The 17332-nt window shown below is 33.8% G+C and overlaps 1 protein-coding gene across 7 annotated transcripts in view; it reads right to left on the bottom strand.

Moving 5' to 3' along the window:
- LOC148952935 (uncharacterized) overlaps positions 1 to 13276 on the bottom strand; it is a 49062-nt gene extending 35786 nt beyond the window's left edge. Inside the window, exons 1-4 of one of the 7 annotated variants that reach the window (XM_089088185.1) lie at positions 13166 to 13276; positions 4582 to 4769; positions 3852 to 3946; positions 55 to 125 (exon numbers count right to left, since the gene is read on the bottom strand). In XM_089088185.1, coding sequence (XP_088944311.1) covers positions 55 to 125; positions 3852 to 3946; positions 4582 to 4600 — 185 coding nt within the window. In that variant the 5' untranslated portion in view covers positions 4601 to 4769; positions 13166 to 13276. Of the gene's footprint in view, positions 1 to 54; positions 126 to 3851; positions 3947 to 4581; positions 4780 to 13165 lie in introns of all 7 variants that reach the window. The other 6 variants (XM_089088186.1, XM_089088187.1, XM_089088188.1 and 3 more) reach the window with 6 other exon arrangements.
- Between the last annotated feature and the right edge of the window lie 4056 nt (positions 13277 to 17332).

Here is a 17332-nt window from a genome sequence, read left to right as displayed (position 1 = left end):
TAATTAAAAATAAAATAAATGGAAGTATTTATCAGTGCCAATCTTTTAACTCACCTATGCAGCGAATCAATGAGATAGGATAAACAAATACTGATGACCTTTTCGATAAATTGCTGTCGGTTGGCCTAAAAGAAATAAACATTTCCAAGTCAAATTATTTGATTAAACGATAACCAATGAAACATTTGGGATAGAAGTTTACATAAGCAAAGGAGAAGCTCAGATAACTCAATGCAGGTGAGGTTCCTACTCTTTCAAAAGAAAAATTCATATCTTCTTTCAAAACATAAAGTTTTGACCCAGTTATTTTTTTAGTATCCTAAAGCAAAAGTTTTCAGTCATTTTGTGTCGACTGAGTTTAATCCTAACAAGCAGAGGGAGGAGAATTATCAACTCTTTATCAATGTTTGCACATGTTTCTCACACTTTGGCTAGCAAATTCAAGAATTTGCAATGTTAACGCTTACGAGAAAACTTCAAGAATGGCACACGCATTTAATCAGAAAATAAAGCCTATTCGATTGGAAAGCAAATCCAAGTTAGCTGTGAACAGAGGACTTTTTGTGTCATCTTTTTCTAAAAGATGGATTAATTTTCTGTTCATACTTGTGCTGGCGTTTTATCCTATCATTTACAATATTTACGTATTTTTTTCACTTTTATGTTAAAATCTGTTACCTGAATAGCATTTAATATAATATATAATTCCCTACACTGAAACACCTTAAAAACTGCATTCTAGTGCTATTTTTTGGTTGGAACAATCTAAGTAAGGACTTCTTTTTTGCTCCAGCGTAATTTTTGTTGTAATATGATTTACCACCAATATTCTTATTCAAAAAGATCTATTGATTTGTCAAATTCATTTTCTAGCATTTTATTTTGTTCTCAAAAGACATGTTGGATTTTATTTTTCTCAAATACCATTGCTTGCTTTGTATGGGATTTATTCCCAAACTATTGAACTTATCTTTATAGGTTTTGGAGTGTTTATTCTAGGGAATACACTGAGTAAAGCATGTAGGATATGACGTTTATTCCAATTTTAATCAATATAGATCTATGACTGAATTGAAAGTCATTGGGATCTAATTAATATTGCTTGAAAAAATTTACAGTTATCAATGACTGAATTGTAGTTTTTGAAAATGGTAGGTTTGGTCACTGAATTGATCAATTCAAGTAAACTCTCAATTGTCAATCCTTGTGTAGGTGAGTTCCTAGATCAATTTCATCAGGAGTATACCAGAAGCGGTTACAAGATCTCAACCAAACTTAGTGGGGTGAAAGGGTAAGTGTCTTAAGAGTACCTTTCAAAAGTTCATTCCAAATTTATCCTAAATCTTTGTTATCCTATCTTCCATATGAGGGTGTCAGGAAGAATATAATGACAAATAGGAGCTCACGACCTTCTTGTGAATTTCGGAGTCCAGGTCCAATTCTACGTCAATAATAAATTTGGAAATAACATGCATTGTTATAATCAGGACGTCTATCAGAACAGTTTTTAGATTTCTGCAAAACCTGATTAAAACTGGGAGCCAAAATTGCTTTGTACCTTTTCGCCATGATCCAGTTTCTATTCAAAATCTCTACAGTGAAGTGATCTATAAATTTTTGTAATTGGGATTTCAGCAAGAAACAATTGTTTTATCATACAAAACTAATGAGGAAGAACAAGTTGTGTTTCTTGGTTCTTTCTGAGGTCCCAGACCGGCCCTACTTTTAAGGGAGACAGGTCTCCTTAGGATAGGATTGTCGGAATTTAATTTTGTTAGCCTACTTAACATGTGACTTGGCAGAATTTAGTGAAACTTGGTCTACATTTTCAGTCATGGTTCTGGATATCTGTACATGTGTGGTAAAGCTTTCTAATTCAGTTAATTATTAATTTAGTAAAAATATATATGACGCAAATATGAAGTTTTGAAATACCACTTTGTTATTAAGATAAGGAACATATCCTGCTAAATTCTGTTTAACGGGAAATTGAGAAATTACCACTTCCTAGCAAATACGTGGGAAGGTGTGGTTGATAAAAATGTATAAAAGATACATTTTATCGGAAGGAAAAATCTTTTACTACCTATATGCCGGACTGACCTCTGGTCCGTTGTTTTAGAAATACTTTGGGACCTTGCCTTATAATCGTAAGTGTCTAAGTATCTTATTTATATTTTATTGTTGTTTTATTGAGACTTGTGGGCTACTTGGGACAGCCAGTCCCAGTAGACAGAATATATCCAATTATATTATATGGTAAATGAATAAAAGTATTGTATTTTAGACGAACTCTCTGCGATCTACTTTTAGCCTCTCAAACATCCCCAGTCGGTACGCCTCATTGGTTCGGTCGTAGCCTAAGGCACGCTACCAAAGTTTAATTACATTAGGGCTAGAGTTTATCTCCCATATAAAGGGAGAATAAAGGCATCTAAGACTAAAACACCCAAATACCACAAATAATGCTTCACAACACATGACCCAACATCTGTAAAGGAGGTGTCTCACTAATTGCAGTTATCCACATACATCATACCTAACTTAAATGTGATCAGGAGTAGCAATTAAGGTTTCAGTTGCATTTTATGGGTTCAAAACCAATATAAAAGCTTAGAGCATTTGCTTGTAGATTCTAGGTATATATATAAATTTTTGGTCTTACTTTATTTTGTGTTTTAAATGTCTCTTAACTTTCATAAACCAACTGTTTCACAGATGGTCCATAACCAAAGGAAATTTTTCCAGGCCACTGCATAGGTACAGCAGTCGTTCAAAGATCTGCAAAATCCAAAGATTTAACATCAAATGGTATAGAAACTTTGTTTTTATATGGGAGACATAGTTGCAAGTCTTTTTCCACTGGTGTGAGCTATAGTAACAATTGTAGCAACCGTTGTGGGGCATTTCCACGAAAGGTCTTGTTTAACCTTTTTATTTACAGCCACAGTGACTCAAGTTTGTTGATTAAATTCAAGCAAAAAAGGAGTATCTCTGTGCTACTAAAAAACTGTTTTACACAAATCAACTTTATCAATTAAGTAGCATGGATAGGGGGTTGAATGGGACATGCCACATCTCCTAGCTTCTTCTAACCTAAAATAAGGTAAGCCTGTCTTTATGGGCCTAATGAGAGCAAGGGGGGTCAGAAGGGGAGGTAAAGCTCAGGGTTATCCAAAACAGAAAAGCATGGCCCCTCTTTACATACCTATAAATATAACAGGGCCGAGCCATTTCTACCATGCCTGACTCACTCTGGCAGAAAAAGTTCAAAAGGGAGGGGTGAGATCAAACATATATTTTCAGTTATTAGTAGAGTGATATCTGTACAAACTAAAAATTGGATGCGTGATCACAAAAACATAGTTTGTTAGAAGGAAGAGAAGGAGAGAGAGAGAGAGAGAGGAAGAGAGAGAGAGAGAGGGGGAGAGAGAGAGAGAGGGGGAGAGAGAGAGAAAATGGAAGGGATAGGAAGGATTGTTTGAAGTTTATTTTCAATTATTTATATTAGTTGTTTAACCATTATATTAATTTTTTTATAATACTTATTGATATGGCATATGCTTTATTCTCCTTAGCAATCACACATTTTTTTTTGTATACTGAAGAAAATCAAATTCTTGCACTTAAACATCTAACTAACTTTTTCTGTCCTTTTTGGGCAAAAAATGGTGGGATAAAAAAAAATTGGTAAGGAGGAGCTTTTTATAAGTGCGCAAGGGTTAATAGTACAGTGATCAGGAGGAAATTAGAGATATAACAAACAAAAGCATATAAATGATATAATCCAGCCTTGTATGGATAAATGAGCAATGCTGGGTAGATGGCTCATGTCATACAAAACCACTTACACTGATTCTGTAGATATTTTCTGCTTCAAAAATTAGTTTCTTGGCGTTTTCAAATTCCTTGCTGCTAACAATATTTGCGTTTGTCCACTTTCCTCCTTGAAAACATATATAAATATTAAAATCTAATTAGATTAGCCAAAAAGCATTTTTATGTCGTAAACATACAGATATAAAGACATCTAGAGACACAGTTGCTAGATGCAGCTTGTACAAGTAAGCACACATTAACGTTTTCGCAGAGTTTACTTAAAGGCTTGTCAGGTTGCAGTTATTCAATATGTACCAAGCAGTGTAACTAAAACAGTAACAGCTCTTGAATTTTGTTAAGCAGGAGCCAGAAAAAGACATATCTAGGTCTTATTTTCCCTTTAAACAGGACAACCATTATCTTTCAATCAATGGTAGAATCCATTTTTGTGATCAAAATTAGTCTGCTAAAATATCCCCTTTCCCTCAAAAAACTTACTGTCCAAGTAAGTATATAAGGCATTGGCCTGTCTTAAATTAAAAAAAATACCATTGTTTCCCTTAAATTCCTTTATTTTTCTTTTAATTAGTCTATTTTTGTTTCACCCATGCCTTTCCAAATGTGTTCTTTCTAAAACAAATTGCTGCATATACAGCCTACTTGATAACAGTCAAGTAGTTATCAAGGTCTGTTCAAGCAAAGGATTGCAGATTTTGGGTCTTTTCAAAAATTATTATTTATTTATGAATATCTATTTTGTACCTTTTGAAGTAATCTCCATCAGATATTATACACTTTTGCCAACTTTTTTCCAATCCTCAAAGCATTTCAAAAAATAATGTTTTGTAATCCAGTCCAGGTCCATTTTCAATGCATATTCCTTTCATGTGCATACTCAGTTTCAGGAGCAAGAAAAGTCGCAGAGTGCCGGATCCGGGAAATCCAGAAATCTGGAAATGGCTGCAGCATTATTAGTGTCTTAATTTTCTTTGCAAAAAAAAGAAAAAGAGAATACAAGCCACAATGTCTGAGCAAGGGTGTTATCATGGTGAAAAGGCAACTTTTGTTTTCCACACCTACCATTACAATTACCAGCCTCTCCCCTTAATGGGGGCAGATATAGTCCTAGACTGTATATAAAACTGATTTTGTTGGTTTGCATTATTAAGTTCATAAGGTTAATTTCTGCTGGATTTGCCCACTCAGCTGCTCACTCCCCACATCTTAATACCTGGAGATAGTCCAATACCATACCCTAGGCTTGTATGATTTCCTGTAATTGTTTTTTATTCTGTTCATATTGGCATTATGAAACAATTGTTTATGAGAAATAAGTACAAAAAATAATACAGACCATTAAAATAAGAAAACCTTTGGCTGATGCCCAGGCTTTAGGGGAAGGACTCAGATTCAGTTAAATTGGGAGTAACTCTGAAAATTCTATTGATAGAATTTTTGAATGTAATGAAGTAAAAATTGTGCTATTAAAGCCTTTAGAACTGAAGAGCTGACAAACTAATGGCAACTCCTTTTCAGATTATACTGTTTTTTCAATATCTAATTAAACTAATATAGCAAGCCAATGAAAAAGAATATAAAGACAATCTTCACAGACCTTGTGAAGGTTGTTGAAGGTATGTGTGAGGTCATAATAGCTAGAAGACTATTATATCCCCTAAAATCCTTTGTTGATAATACTTCGACATAACACATAAATCAGATAGCAAGAAATAGCCAAAGTTGGTCTCCCATTTGATGCTTTTCTCCAACTAAAATAGTTGCTACCATCACAATTGCATTCCAGCCCCTATAAAGATTGTGTTTGTTTGCGTTATTTGTGTACTTGCTTTTCATCATCAGTTGGTTTAAATTACCAATTTGACAAAGAAATTAGCAAACTTCTGTGTACAGCCTAGGGCTATATCTAGTTATTAATAGGAGGGCTTGAATCAGATGTAATTATTATCATTTCAGAAAGAACATGTAATGGAGAATCAAATATATATATATATATATATATATATATATATATATATATATATATATATATATATATATATATATATATATATATACAATTTGCTTCCTCTTTAATTGCCCTTGACAAATTTTACAGAAATTGTCTGCTGGCTGAAATTAGAGGCCCACCAACTAGAAACAACTGTCAACCTGAGATTTAACAGTTGGATACAAGGCTCAATTAAGGTTGAACCCTTACAACGGCCAGCAAACATGGTCAAAGACAAAAGGCTACCAGTTTTCACATATTTATTTGATAAGCTTGATTCATGTCTTTTTCAGGGGTAACTTATGTTCAAATTGCAAAAGTAATTTCTAGTTGATATTGTAAGAGAAAACCTAAGGGATTATTAGTGGACATTTAGAGCTGCTGTTGCCAACAAAAGTTAGTTTGCTTTTTTCCTTGGGTCACATAAGAAAGTTAGATAAGACTCATTCAGAATAAATCAAGTACACAATAAAAAATAGAACTAATCCCTAAAAAGGCAATTATTTTCCTTATTTGCAGTAACACCAGCCCAAGGAGGATATCAATTAACACAGGAAAGATAAAGCCTTAGTATATTCTTTTATTAAAAACTACAAGGTAAGACTGAAACAGGCACATACCCAGTGGACAAATATTAATGTATCCAAATTATCAAACAAGATTTTTACTGTACTTATTGAGCCTTACTATGAAAAAATTCGAATGTATGTACATAACCTAATAGATAATACATATAGCCTACTGTTTATAATACAGTCAGTCAAATGAGGGGCCCACAACTATCTGTTGATGGTGGTTTTACTTTCTAAAGTAAATAAATAAAATGAAAGCTCTTTTATAAAAATAGACTCAAAAACTGTCTTTCCTTGTCTCTTTCAAACTGACTTTAGTCCCCAGGTACTTATGAAACAAAGAAAAGAAAGGATGTAATAAATAAAAAATAAAATCAAATTGGCAAGAAAAATGAATATTTTGTCCTCAGTGCTCAGAAGAAATCTAACCTTTTGAAGTGAATACTACAAGAAGAAGAGACACTGAATAAAAAAAAACAGCCAGATTAAATGAAAGACAATTCATCAATTGGATTGGACAAATATTATTTGCTCAAATTCTTCTGCATGCAGTTACCCCCCTCCTCCCACCCACAAACATATATGTGAAATTTAGCAGCCAAATGGAAAATAAAACAAAGAAAAGAAGGGATTTTGGAATATTTTACCTAAACATAGGTGGAATATACAGCATAGTATATCCTATAGTATTTATTTTTATATGTTTTTAGTTCTTTTATTTGTGTTTTTTTTCCAATATTTTTTTTTATTCTTTTTTGTGTCTTTTAACTGTAGATTAATATGACTTCTTTTTTAGGTTTTTCCCCAGTAATAATTTTTGTTTTAGCCTAATTATCTTGTTACATAATTCAGTTTTTGTTGGTAATTTGTTAAGATTCTTGCTTGATTTGTTTACAATTCAATGTGATTCTTGCTGTTACTTGCTCCATGCTTCTTGTTTCAGCTGTTTGTAGTCATTTTTCATTTTGTGTCATTTTGCACATGTCATAGACATCAAAACAATACAATCATCCCTGGGAAAAATTAATATAATTCAGTCTTCAAAGGCATATAAATGTGATATCATTCATATGAAAAATATTTTTCCAAAATTCAGGTTCAAAACAAATTTTCCACAATGTGTAACCTGTCCAGACCATTTTTCAGGCCCAAAAATCTTGGTAAATTTGCAGTTTACAACATAATTTAGCTAGGATGAAGGTTAATATATCATTTGATGCCTTTTTATGCTCTTTTACAATTCAATAATTGCTTTAGAGGCAATATCTGTTTAAACCCTTCGGCTTAAAACAGTCCATAGTCACCAAAAGTTTACAAGCATGTTTAAAAAAACTGGCTAGTGAGAAAAAAATTATCATTTGTACCTGATTCAGGAATGGTAATTATTATTATCCTTATTCTTAATAGTAAAATGCTATTTAGAAAACAAATTTGCAGAAAATTTTACAAAAGAACTAGAAGACCCTAAAAAATGAGGTCAATTTTGCTGTGATGTCATTTTTGAGGGGTGTAAGGTAATCCAACTGATATAGATTTTTGGGGTCCAATACCAGTACATAGGTATCATATCAATACACTATCAATATAATTTTCCAATAAATTACCCTCTGGAAAAAAAAAATTAACTTCAGTTTATATCCTTCACTCTCTGCCCATATTCATACTCCCATGTTTCTTACTTTTCTATTACACACCAAAGAACAGCCCTCAAAAATTCACTGTGGATTCCAAATAATGCAAAAAAGACTTATTTCGAAAGGGTATAGAAAAACAATTAAACCAAATCAAGTTCTAGTCTGGACAGTACTTAATAAATTCAGTCCAACTGGGGCAAGTTGTAATGCCAAAAACATAGCTTTTCAGCATTTTCTCCTTTCATAGACCTTTGTTTGTCAGCATTAATGATTCAGACTATCTTGAAAACTCTTTCACTTTACCTTAAATTGCAGCTTGGAGTAATTTAAGGATTCCTCCTTGAAGCACTCCAGAGTTGACATTTTGAGTAGTATTATGATTCTTTAGTGACCAGGTGCACTGAGCTGATCCATATCCTCCTAGTTGAGTTTGCACTCCCTGGAGGACCACTCAGCATGCAGTCTTTATTTGAAGATGTTCACAGATATAGTAACAGTTTTGCAGAGAGTTTATTCCAACTGTTGATGATTTTTGAGGAAAAGAATTGAGCATGGAATCTGGATAGGGTAGGATGCTTAATAAGCTTTGACTGACAACCTCTAATTCTTGAGTTAGGACCAACAGTGGGAAATCAGGTTGGGAGTGTTAAAATAGGTTAAAATGGCATCACCGCTATTTCTCCTGTATACAAGAGTTAGTAGTTTCAGCTTTGCTAGTCTTACAGGGTAGGAATGTTCCTGCATGCTGGATATTGCTTTGGTGGCATGTCTATGCGCATCTTCCAACACATTTATGTCTTTTTTAAAATAAGGGGAGGCTAGAGACATCCCAACTTCAAGCTTAGGACACACAAGTTCCTTATATTACGGGCCCAAACGTGCATCAATGCACAAGGAACTAAGTTAAGTGTATTTTTATATATATTTTTTTGAATTAAAACCCATATTGAACTGAACTGAACTGAACATAGAAGACTGATGACTATAGGGGGACAAGTGAAAGGAGTATGCATAATCAGCCCCATGGTTGAATTAGCACCAGCAGCACTTCTTAGCATAAGTGCTGAATTTTAATTCATTATCAAGTGATTATAAGATCTTGCTCAGTATTTAGAGGAAAGTGGGTGACCTGAGAGAAAACACAATTAACAAGGGTTCATTCTGCCAAAGTGATGGCACTTGAAAACATTAAATTTAAGAAGCCAAGCCTCAGCCCATTGATCAAGCAGTCGAAGATTATTTTGTGGAAGGAAGTGATCTTCACAGGACAAGGCTGGTCTAATGAGCTCCAGGTTATCAGCAAATAGTATTAGTTTATAGCTGATAGTGGAAGGAACATCATTGATGAAGATACTAAAAAGTATCTGAGCAAGAGATTATTTGCCTCTAAATTTCTTATAACTGCAGAATTGATTATTCTTTCACTTGGGACAGAAGAGATACTTTTTGGCCCCAGATTCATTATAGTAAGTTTCATTTTTCTAGCCTAACCCCTTTCCAAGATAGCAAAAAGCAGCTAAACTAGATTTTTACCAAATAATAATTACTATTCATGAATCAGCTACAAATTGCAATTTTTCTCACCACCCAGTTTTTTTAAGAAACATGCTTTTAAATTTTTGGTGAATATGGACTAGGCTATTTATCTTTTTTAACTTTTTATCCAGAAACAACTATTAAACTGTGAAAGAGTATGAAAAAAAGACATCAAATGATGTATTCATGGTAAAATTCTACTTTATCTACTTTTGGCTAACTTGAAAAGGGGTTAGGTTAGGAAAATGAGACTTTCAGGGATAGGTCTACAGGCTAATTTATGTCCCAGGGAGGTATTTTGAAGTACATATCTCCACTCCTTCTCCTTCTAGAGGGTCCTGAAATTTGCCTACATGACTACCTATTATCCTGAAATTTGCCTACCTATTATAATTTTGACAAAACAAGATTTTACCTTAATTTTCAGTTATCAGTTTCTTCTTCTCTAGCTTTAGTTCTGAAAATACAGATTTCTTTTATTTGAGTAGAATTTCAAGCCATATCAATATTTTTTTTTTTTATTTAGGAAATGTATTTGCATAGGCCTAGCTTTAGGATTTGTCCTAGCCAAGTGGATTGGTGCACTGGATTTAGGATTCTTTGTCCAAGAGGGCAAGGGTTCAAATCATTATATACTCAACTATTTGGTTTGGGACAAGGGTCAGTGGTGTGACTCTGTAAGCTCAACCAGCATCAACCCAGCTCTAAATGAGTACCCAGAGAAATATGGGGAAGGTAAACAGGAAGGGTGTGCAGAAGCACAGGATGCCAATGCTGTATTCTTTACCTTTACCTAGCTTTAAAAACTTTTTAATGGAGATTGAGCAAAGTTGAGAAGCTGAAAACAATTTTGTTGTACTTCATTTAAGCAGAAGTTCTATTTTGCAAGGTTTCACTTTTATAACACACAGATTTTTAAAGGTCAGGACCCTATGGAGGTAGAAGGTGTGGAGGTAAGCACTTCACAATACCTCCCTGGGACATACTTTAGCCTGTAGACCCATCCCTGAAAGTTTCATTTTCCAGTATAAATTTAGAACCAGTCCTTGCCACAAGGAGACATGTTAAGAAAAAAATTCTTACTTCATATGCAAAATTATCCTAGTTAACATATTTTCTAGGGAGAGCACCTTTATCCTCACTATCTTCCTTGTTTTTCCAGCTTTTTAATCACATTTTTCAGTATTTTCTCTTTTCCCCAAGTCTTGACAATTGTTTATAAAACAAACACCCAAGAGCCATCTAGCCAATCTAACCTAGCCTAAATTAATTAATATTAGCCTATTTGTATCTTTTTGGTAGATGACAGTGATAGTGTTTAACTTTGATATATAAAATATTTGAAGATAGATAAAGCAGTCAAATTTCTTTATTTTTAACAATTTTGTTAAAAAAAAATTGTACAACAGTGAGTGAGGAAAGGTGCTCCAGCAGGAAAATATGTGAACTAGGATTATTATGTGTATTAGGGGAAAAGACCTTTTTTGGGGAAACACCACTTTTCTTTGGCATTCCAGAAAAATAGCAATGGGTGTTTGGACCACCCCTTTTTACTACAGTATGATGCAGTGTGAGGGCGGTAACAAGAACACCACCTTCTTGGTCAAATTTTCACCAATGATTTGTCAGCATAAATTGAAAATGTGGTCTCTGTTTTGAAAAGCAATTGAAAAGAAAAATTGAATTTAATATTTATGATTTTGAATAAATATCATGCAATAAAAGTTACATTTCTAGAATAAGAAGAAAATCAGCTTTCTGCTAATATATGAATAAAACTGAAACACTAAAACAATATATACATCAAAATAGGGATAATTGGTATTTCCAAAAAGAGGTCCTTGTAGATAAGTCAATAAACTAATAATTTCAAGTATTTGATCTTAAATAATTTTAATAATAACCATATTGATGCAAAGCCTTAGAGTTTTAGCTATTCATTAATATATCCAATCCTTCTCAATTCCTTCTTGGTAAAAAGATGTGAGGGTTTGAGTTTTACATAATTTTGCTTAATTGGATACTGTTTTTTTACCTTGTGAAGTAAAAATTGTTTTCTTAACCTGTCTTCTTATGACTGGGACTGGTCTTAAATTTGTAAGCATTTCCCAAACCTAACCCCTTTCCAAGATAGGCAAAAGCAGATAAAGTAGAATTTTACCATATTCCCTTTCATCCTAGCTAAATGATGTGTAAACAGCAAATTTACCAAAATCTCAGTCTGCTCATTTTCAAAAAAATTTGAAGCTGTTTTTAAGAAAAAATACATGCATAAATAAACTAATATTGCTTGCTTATTCAACTGATATGTCAAGGTCTTGAACCCTTAGCAAGAGGTTTACAGTTAATTAGGCTATCTTGAAAAGTAAGCAATATTGCATTTAGAAAGGCAAATTCCTAAAACAACCTTTTACAGATAGTAAAATACTTACTTATATTATTTCTAAAATCACTCCACTTCAATTGGACCCCCAATACCCAAATATATAGCCCAAATTATACATTTACTATGTTGTTTTTGGGATACCACCAGATGGCTAATCTGTCAGTGTATATATATACAAGTCTTTAAATTGGGCAACCGGCCAACCAGTATTTTAAGCCTAGGAGTACAGCTAGACCTAAGGAAACATATTAAGAAGACAATTCTTACTCCATAATATGGAGAATAATTCTAGTTAATACATTTTCAAGGTTGAGAGCCTTTGTCTTCACTTTTTTCCTTGTTTTTCTAAGAAATTCTTGAATTTCTTAAGCAGCATTCACAAGCATGTCTAGCTAGAATTCCATGTCTAGACACATGTCTAGCCAGAATCCAATGTCTAGGCAATGTACATTCACAATGTAAAATTTGGTGCTTAGCTAAAACTACAAATTTAGTTTCAAATTGTCATTTCTAGCCAATCAACACAGCTTATGCAGGCAAAACTTTCAAATATTATAATCCCTATTTTTACTGTCACAAGCTAATGGATGAGATAAGCAAAACAATTGCCTTAGTGTGCTTTATTACTATGCCTATGTCTGGTGTTGCAAATTTGCCTAAAATGAAAAAAACAATTAATGAGAAAACAAAAATTAAATTTCAGTCTACAAATGTAAGCAAAAATGATGAAAATAGTGGATCTTGACACATTCTGATTGGCTGTAATTGAAAATCCAAGACACCGAGTTCTAGAGTCTAGAACTCTAGGCTATGTCTAGCTAAGCACCTTGTCTAGTGTGTCTAGCTAAGTGCTGAATTTTACTTCTGAATGGTTGTTGCCTAGGCATTGGATTCTTGCTAGACACATGTCTAGACATGGGATTCTAGCTAGACAGGCTTGTGAACGCCACTTTAGAACCTATATAGGCCTATTCACAGAATATACACCCCCACCCCCCTAATGTGAAAATATACACCTAAAAATTGCATCCTCAATCTAAATATAACATCCATTTGCATCACAAATGGACATTACTCCCATATTAGCCATGTGGTTGATGTCCGTTGTTTTCTGTTTCTTGATTATTAGATCAACCTTTGGGATTGGATATCCTGTAAATAGTGGAATAGCTGCAACCATAAATGGACGCAATATCAAGAAGAGATTTACCACGGTTAATTAAATCCCAAATGTTACCATAATCAATGTCCATTTATTTGATTTTGCAATTTTAAGAAAACTTGCATGTGCTGAAAATGCGTTTTCTTGATTTGATTTAGCCGCTGTTTCCACTGCGAGTTGCCTTCTTTTATTATTAAAAATAAAATCACTAGAATCTAAAGAAGAATAAAATCACTAAATTTATAAATTACTTGGGTGTAGTTGGGTGTAGTTATCTGCATTTACAAGACGTCTGAGGTGGTACTCTTAAGGAAGAACCAGGAACTGTTGTTCCTGTTGTATTCTACTACCAGGAACTGTTCAATATGAGGCTCAAGAGTTAATAATTTGTCAATGTAAAAGACAGATTGAATGATTTTAGCAATATTGTTAGAGAAGTCTGAGAAGTGAATGCTATGGAGAAGAAAGTTAGAAACACAGCTAGGAATATTAGTAAAAAAAAAACTTTAAACTTGGTTCAAGAGAAAAGAGGTTTGCACAATAAGGGTCTGAGCGTTGGCTGACAAAACTAAATGGAAAGCACAGAAGTAAAGAAAGCATTAAAGTATGAATTTAGTAGATGTGAAGTGGAGGTCATGGATAAAACTTCCATGAATCCGAATATGCAGACGGATGGTTTAGTTGTAAGACATAGTATTCGCATATTAAGAAATTGAGGAAATGTTTAGTCTTAGCTTGTCCCAGTGAAAAATGAAAACAAAATTCCTTTGGTGACGAAGAGTTACAAAGAAATGAGCAGAATTTTCTGAGAATATGCTAATCCTTGATAAACTAAAAGAAAAGACTGGAAATTTATCATCAGTTTGGAAGTGAACAAAGGATTATTTGCAACCAAGGGTTAGAGACAACACTATAAATTGAAAATACGTTTTAGGTATTGATAGTATTGTTAATTAGCTTTCTTCAAATATAGTAGGTGGAAAAAAAAATTAAATTGTCAAAAAACCATGAACATAATGAAAGGAAATACTGTATATACCTGTTGATTTCAGAAAAACTTGATCTATTCTTTTTAAAGAAAGGTGATAAGAGTGAGTGACGTAATTACAGAGCCATAAGTTTGATTTTTATTGTGAAGAAAATAGTCCTTATAATGTTAACCATTAGACTAAAAGGCACTATAGATAAAGCGTTAAAAGAAGAGCTTTACGGTTTTGAAAGATGGTGATACGGCGACCAAACTTTCAATCCCAAGTCAATGATTCACAAATGTTTGAACCATCAGATACATTATGTCTTTATTTTTTTTTTAAACATTGGATTCAGGACAACAGGCATTTGATTCGACTGATTCTACTACTACTAACAACTCACCGCAGCACCAAGCCGCCTGAGGCCAACACAGTTACGCACGATCCTCCTCCACCCCAATTTATTCAAAGCCTCCCTTTTTGCTCCCGCCCACGAAGTTCCCATTTCCTTTAAATCTTTCATATACCTAAGACAGATAGTTTGAGTGAGAAGCAAATCTGGCATAAGCCTTTTCTAGGATTGTATAAAAATGATGTCATTTCACTTGTTGAAAGATAAGTTTATCACTTATTCGTCCGTTCATACATCCATCCTAGGGCAGAATTAATATAGAGAGTTGCACAGAGAGTATACAAATAGACAGTTGCACTAACAGTACTAAAATCAAAATTTGAATTAAAATCAAGTTACTGGTATCAAGCCATGGCTAATAAGAGAAAAAGCCAAGACAGGTAGTCTGAGTGAGAGCCAAATATGACATAAGCCCTCTTTAGGATTGTATTAAAATGATGTCATTTCATTTGTCAGATAAGTCTATCATGCATCTGTTCAAGACTATTCTGAGTTCTGGGCCCAGATGTTTGTAGTTTCGTGACCATATTGAGAAGCCAGTGTTTAAAGATTTGGGAAAGTGGGCGTTGTCATTGCCTAGTTTACCCATCAGCAGGAGCTTCGTTAGGGGGGCAGTTGCCCCCGCAATAATGTGGAGAATTTTTTTTATATATCCCATACCCCTTAACTATCCGGATATGGACCCATTTTGCCCCGCCAATAAAAAGGCTGGAGATTCGTTTCTGCCCATTGGTAATGCATATGCTGAAATAGCTTCTTCCATGATGAACTGTATTAAATCAAAGCTTCGGAATAGGATGCTTTTAGAAATGATAAACACATTTTGATATTTTAATTGTGTTTGTCAGTCAGTGACAAATGCTGTTTGTCATTTGCACGATCGGCCAAAATGTTTTAGTTTGACAGCAGATTATATAGACAAAATTATGCCAAAATAATTTCGCCCGACCCTTCTGAAGAAAAAAACAAAAAAAAGCTGAGATTTTATAAGTTCGTAATCAGCATTAGTTCAAGATGATTTATTCTGTACTGAGCTACTATTATAGTGTTGCTAGATTTCTATGCGGTAAAGGCCACAATTATCATACCAAGTTTTTAACTCTCAAGCTAAGATAATGGTAGCAAGTCCAAACTCTTTCAAAGACCTTGTAAGACCTAAGATTCGGCATAACTTTCGACCTTTCTTTATTTACAAATTTATAATATAAGATTGGTGAGGCCTTTTGTCCAAGTATTAGATTATTTTTCCTGTTGTTGCCTCTTTTGTAATGGTCCTTCTTCCGTAGTACACGCCTGGTCTTAGAATTGCAAAGAGAAAAAAAACTCTGTGCCCTTAAAAAGCGGAACCACTCCAACAATATTCATAAAAGCGGGAAAAACACCAAATTTTAGGCACATAATAAATAAAACCTAAACCTGGTTACAAGTTTTCGAGAAAACATACTTAAATACACGCAATAAAAGGAAGTTTCACTGGAAGTTGAACGTAGTTGAAAGGTCCAGAAATAATGTTTTTGAGTAGGACAATCCCTCCCCCCAGCCCTCAGGTCTAAGGTTGTACTTTATGCCCTGGGGGCATATAATGTTTTTATAGATAGTGATGTCGTAAAAACTTCAAAAAGGCCTCATTTGATTGGAAATTTAGAGCGCTATTGCCCTTTTTAATAGTCGAAAGTAATCGGAGGGAGAATCCCCCCGCCCATCATTTCCCCAAATATTTTCGATGAACATTTTGATACGGCAATTTTGTTCAACGTAGTTAAAAGGTGTGGAAATTTTGTGTTTGACAATTACAACTCTCCCCCCATAGCTCTCAGGACAAGGGTTGTAAGTTATGATCTTGGGGAATATTAGGTTTTTACACAAATTTTTGTCGTAGAAGCTTCAAAGAGGGCTCACTATATAGGAAATTGAGAGGACTAGTGCTTTCTTATTCGTCGAAAGTGATCAAAGGGAAAATGCCCCCCTCCTAATGCCCATCATTTCCCCAAACACTTCCAATCAAAATTTTGAGATATCCATTTTGTTCAGCATATCAGCAAGGTCTGGAAATTTTGTCTTTGAGGATAAAAATTCAAAAGCCCTCAAGGCAAGGGTTTAAGTTATGACCCTGGGGACATATAAGGTTTTATAGAAAGCGTGGTCAATAAACTTCAGAGGGGCTCATTGGATTGGTAGTCAGATGATTTAGTGCTCTTGTTAAGAGTCAAAGTGATCAGAGGGCAATTATCCCCCCCCCCCACACACACTTCGTATTGTCTTGAAATGTATCTAATAGAAATTTTGAGATAGCCATTTTATGCAAAATAGTCTAAATATTATATAACAAAGCTTTTGGGGTTGAAACAAGCCCCAGAGATTAGGGGTAAGGGTTGTAAGTAATGCCCAGGGGTATTTCAGCTTTTTATGGAATGGATGATTGTTTAACTTTAGAAGAGGCACAGTCATTTCCCCTGAAAAAGACTATGTCAATATAAAACGGACAGAAATTAATTAAAAAAACTTTTTCCGCAAAATAAGTTTTTCAAAAAAAGTAATAAACTCTATTAAACAAAGATAAACAAAAAAGAATCAAATAATCTACCAAGCATACAACTACCCCAGATCGGTATCAATAAATAAATGAAACCCCAAAACAAACAGAAATTAAAATAAATAACAGAGTAAAGCTCAAAACGAGCAGAAATTGATATGTATAGGGCTCTAAACCCCATGCTTTCTAAAAGCCAGAATATAATTTGTACTTTACTGAAAAAATTCTTTTAAATATTTTCACTTTTATAGCTTTAAGAGATCAAAAATTAATTAAGATTTTAAGGAATACATATCAGC

This window comes from Artemia sp. Qi Xiang Cuo, chromosome 4 (assembly GCF_049724085.1).
Source record: "Artemia sp. Qi Xiang Cuo chromosome 4, ASM4972408v1, whole genome shotgun sequence".
NCBI lineage: Eukaryota > Metazoa > Arthropoda > Branchiopoda > Anostraca > Artemiidae > Artemia > Artemia sp. Qi Xiang Cuo.
Note: the sequence above shows the minus strand (reverse complement) of the source record. Positions and strands in the feature narration are given on the sequence as shown.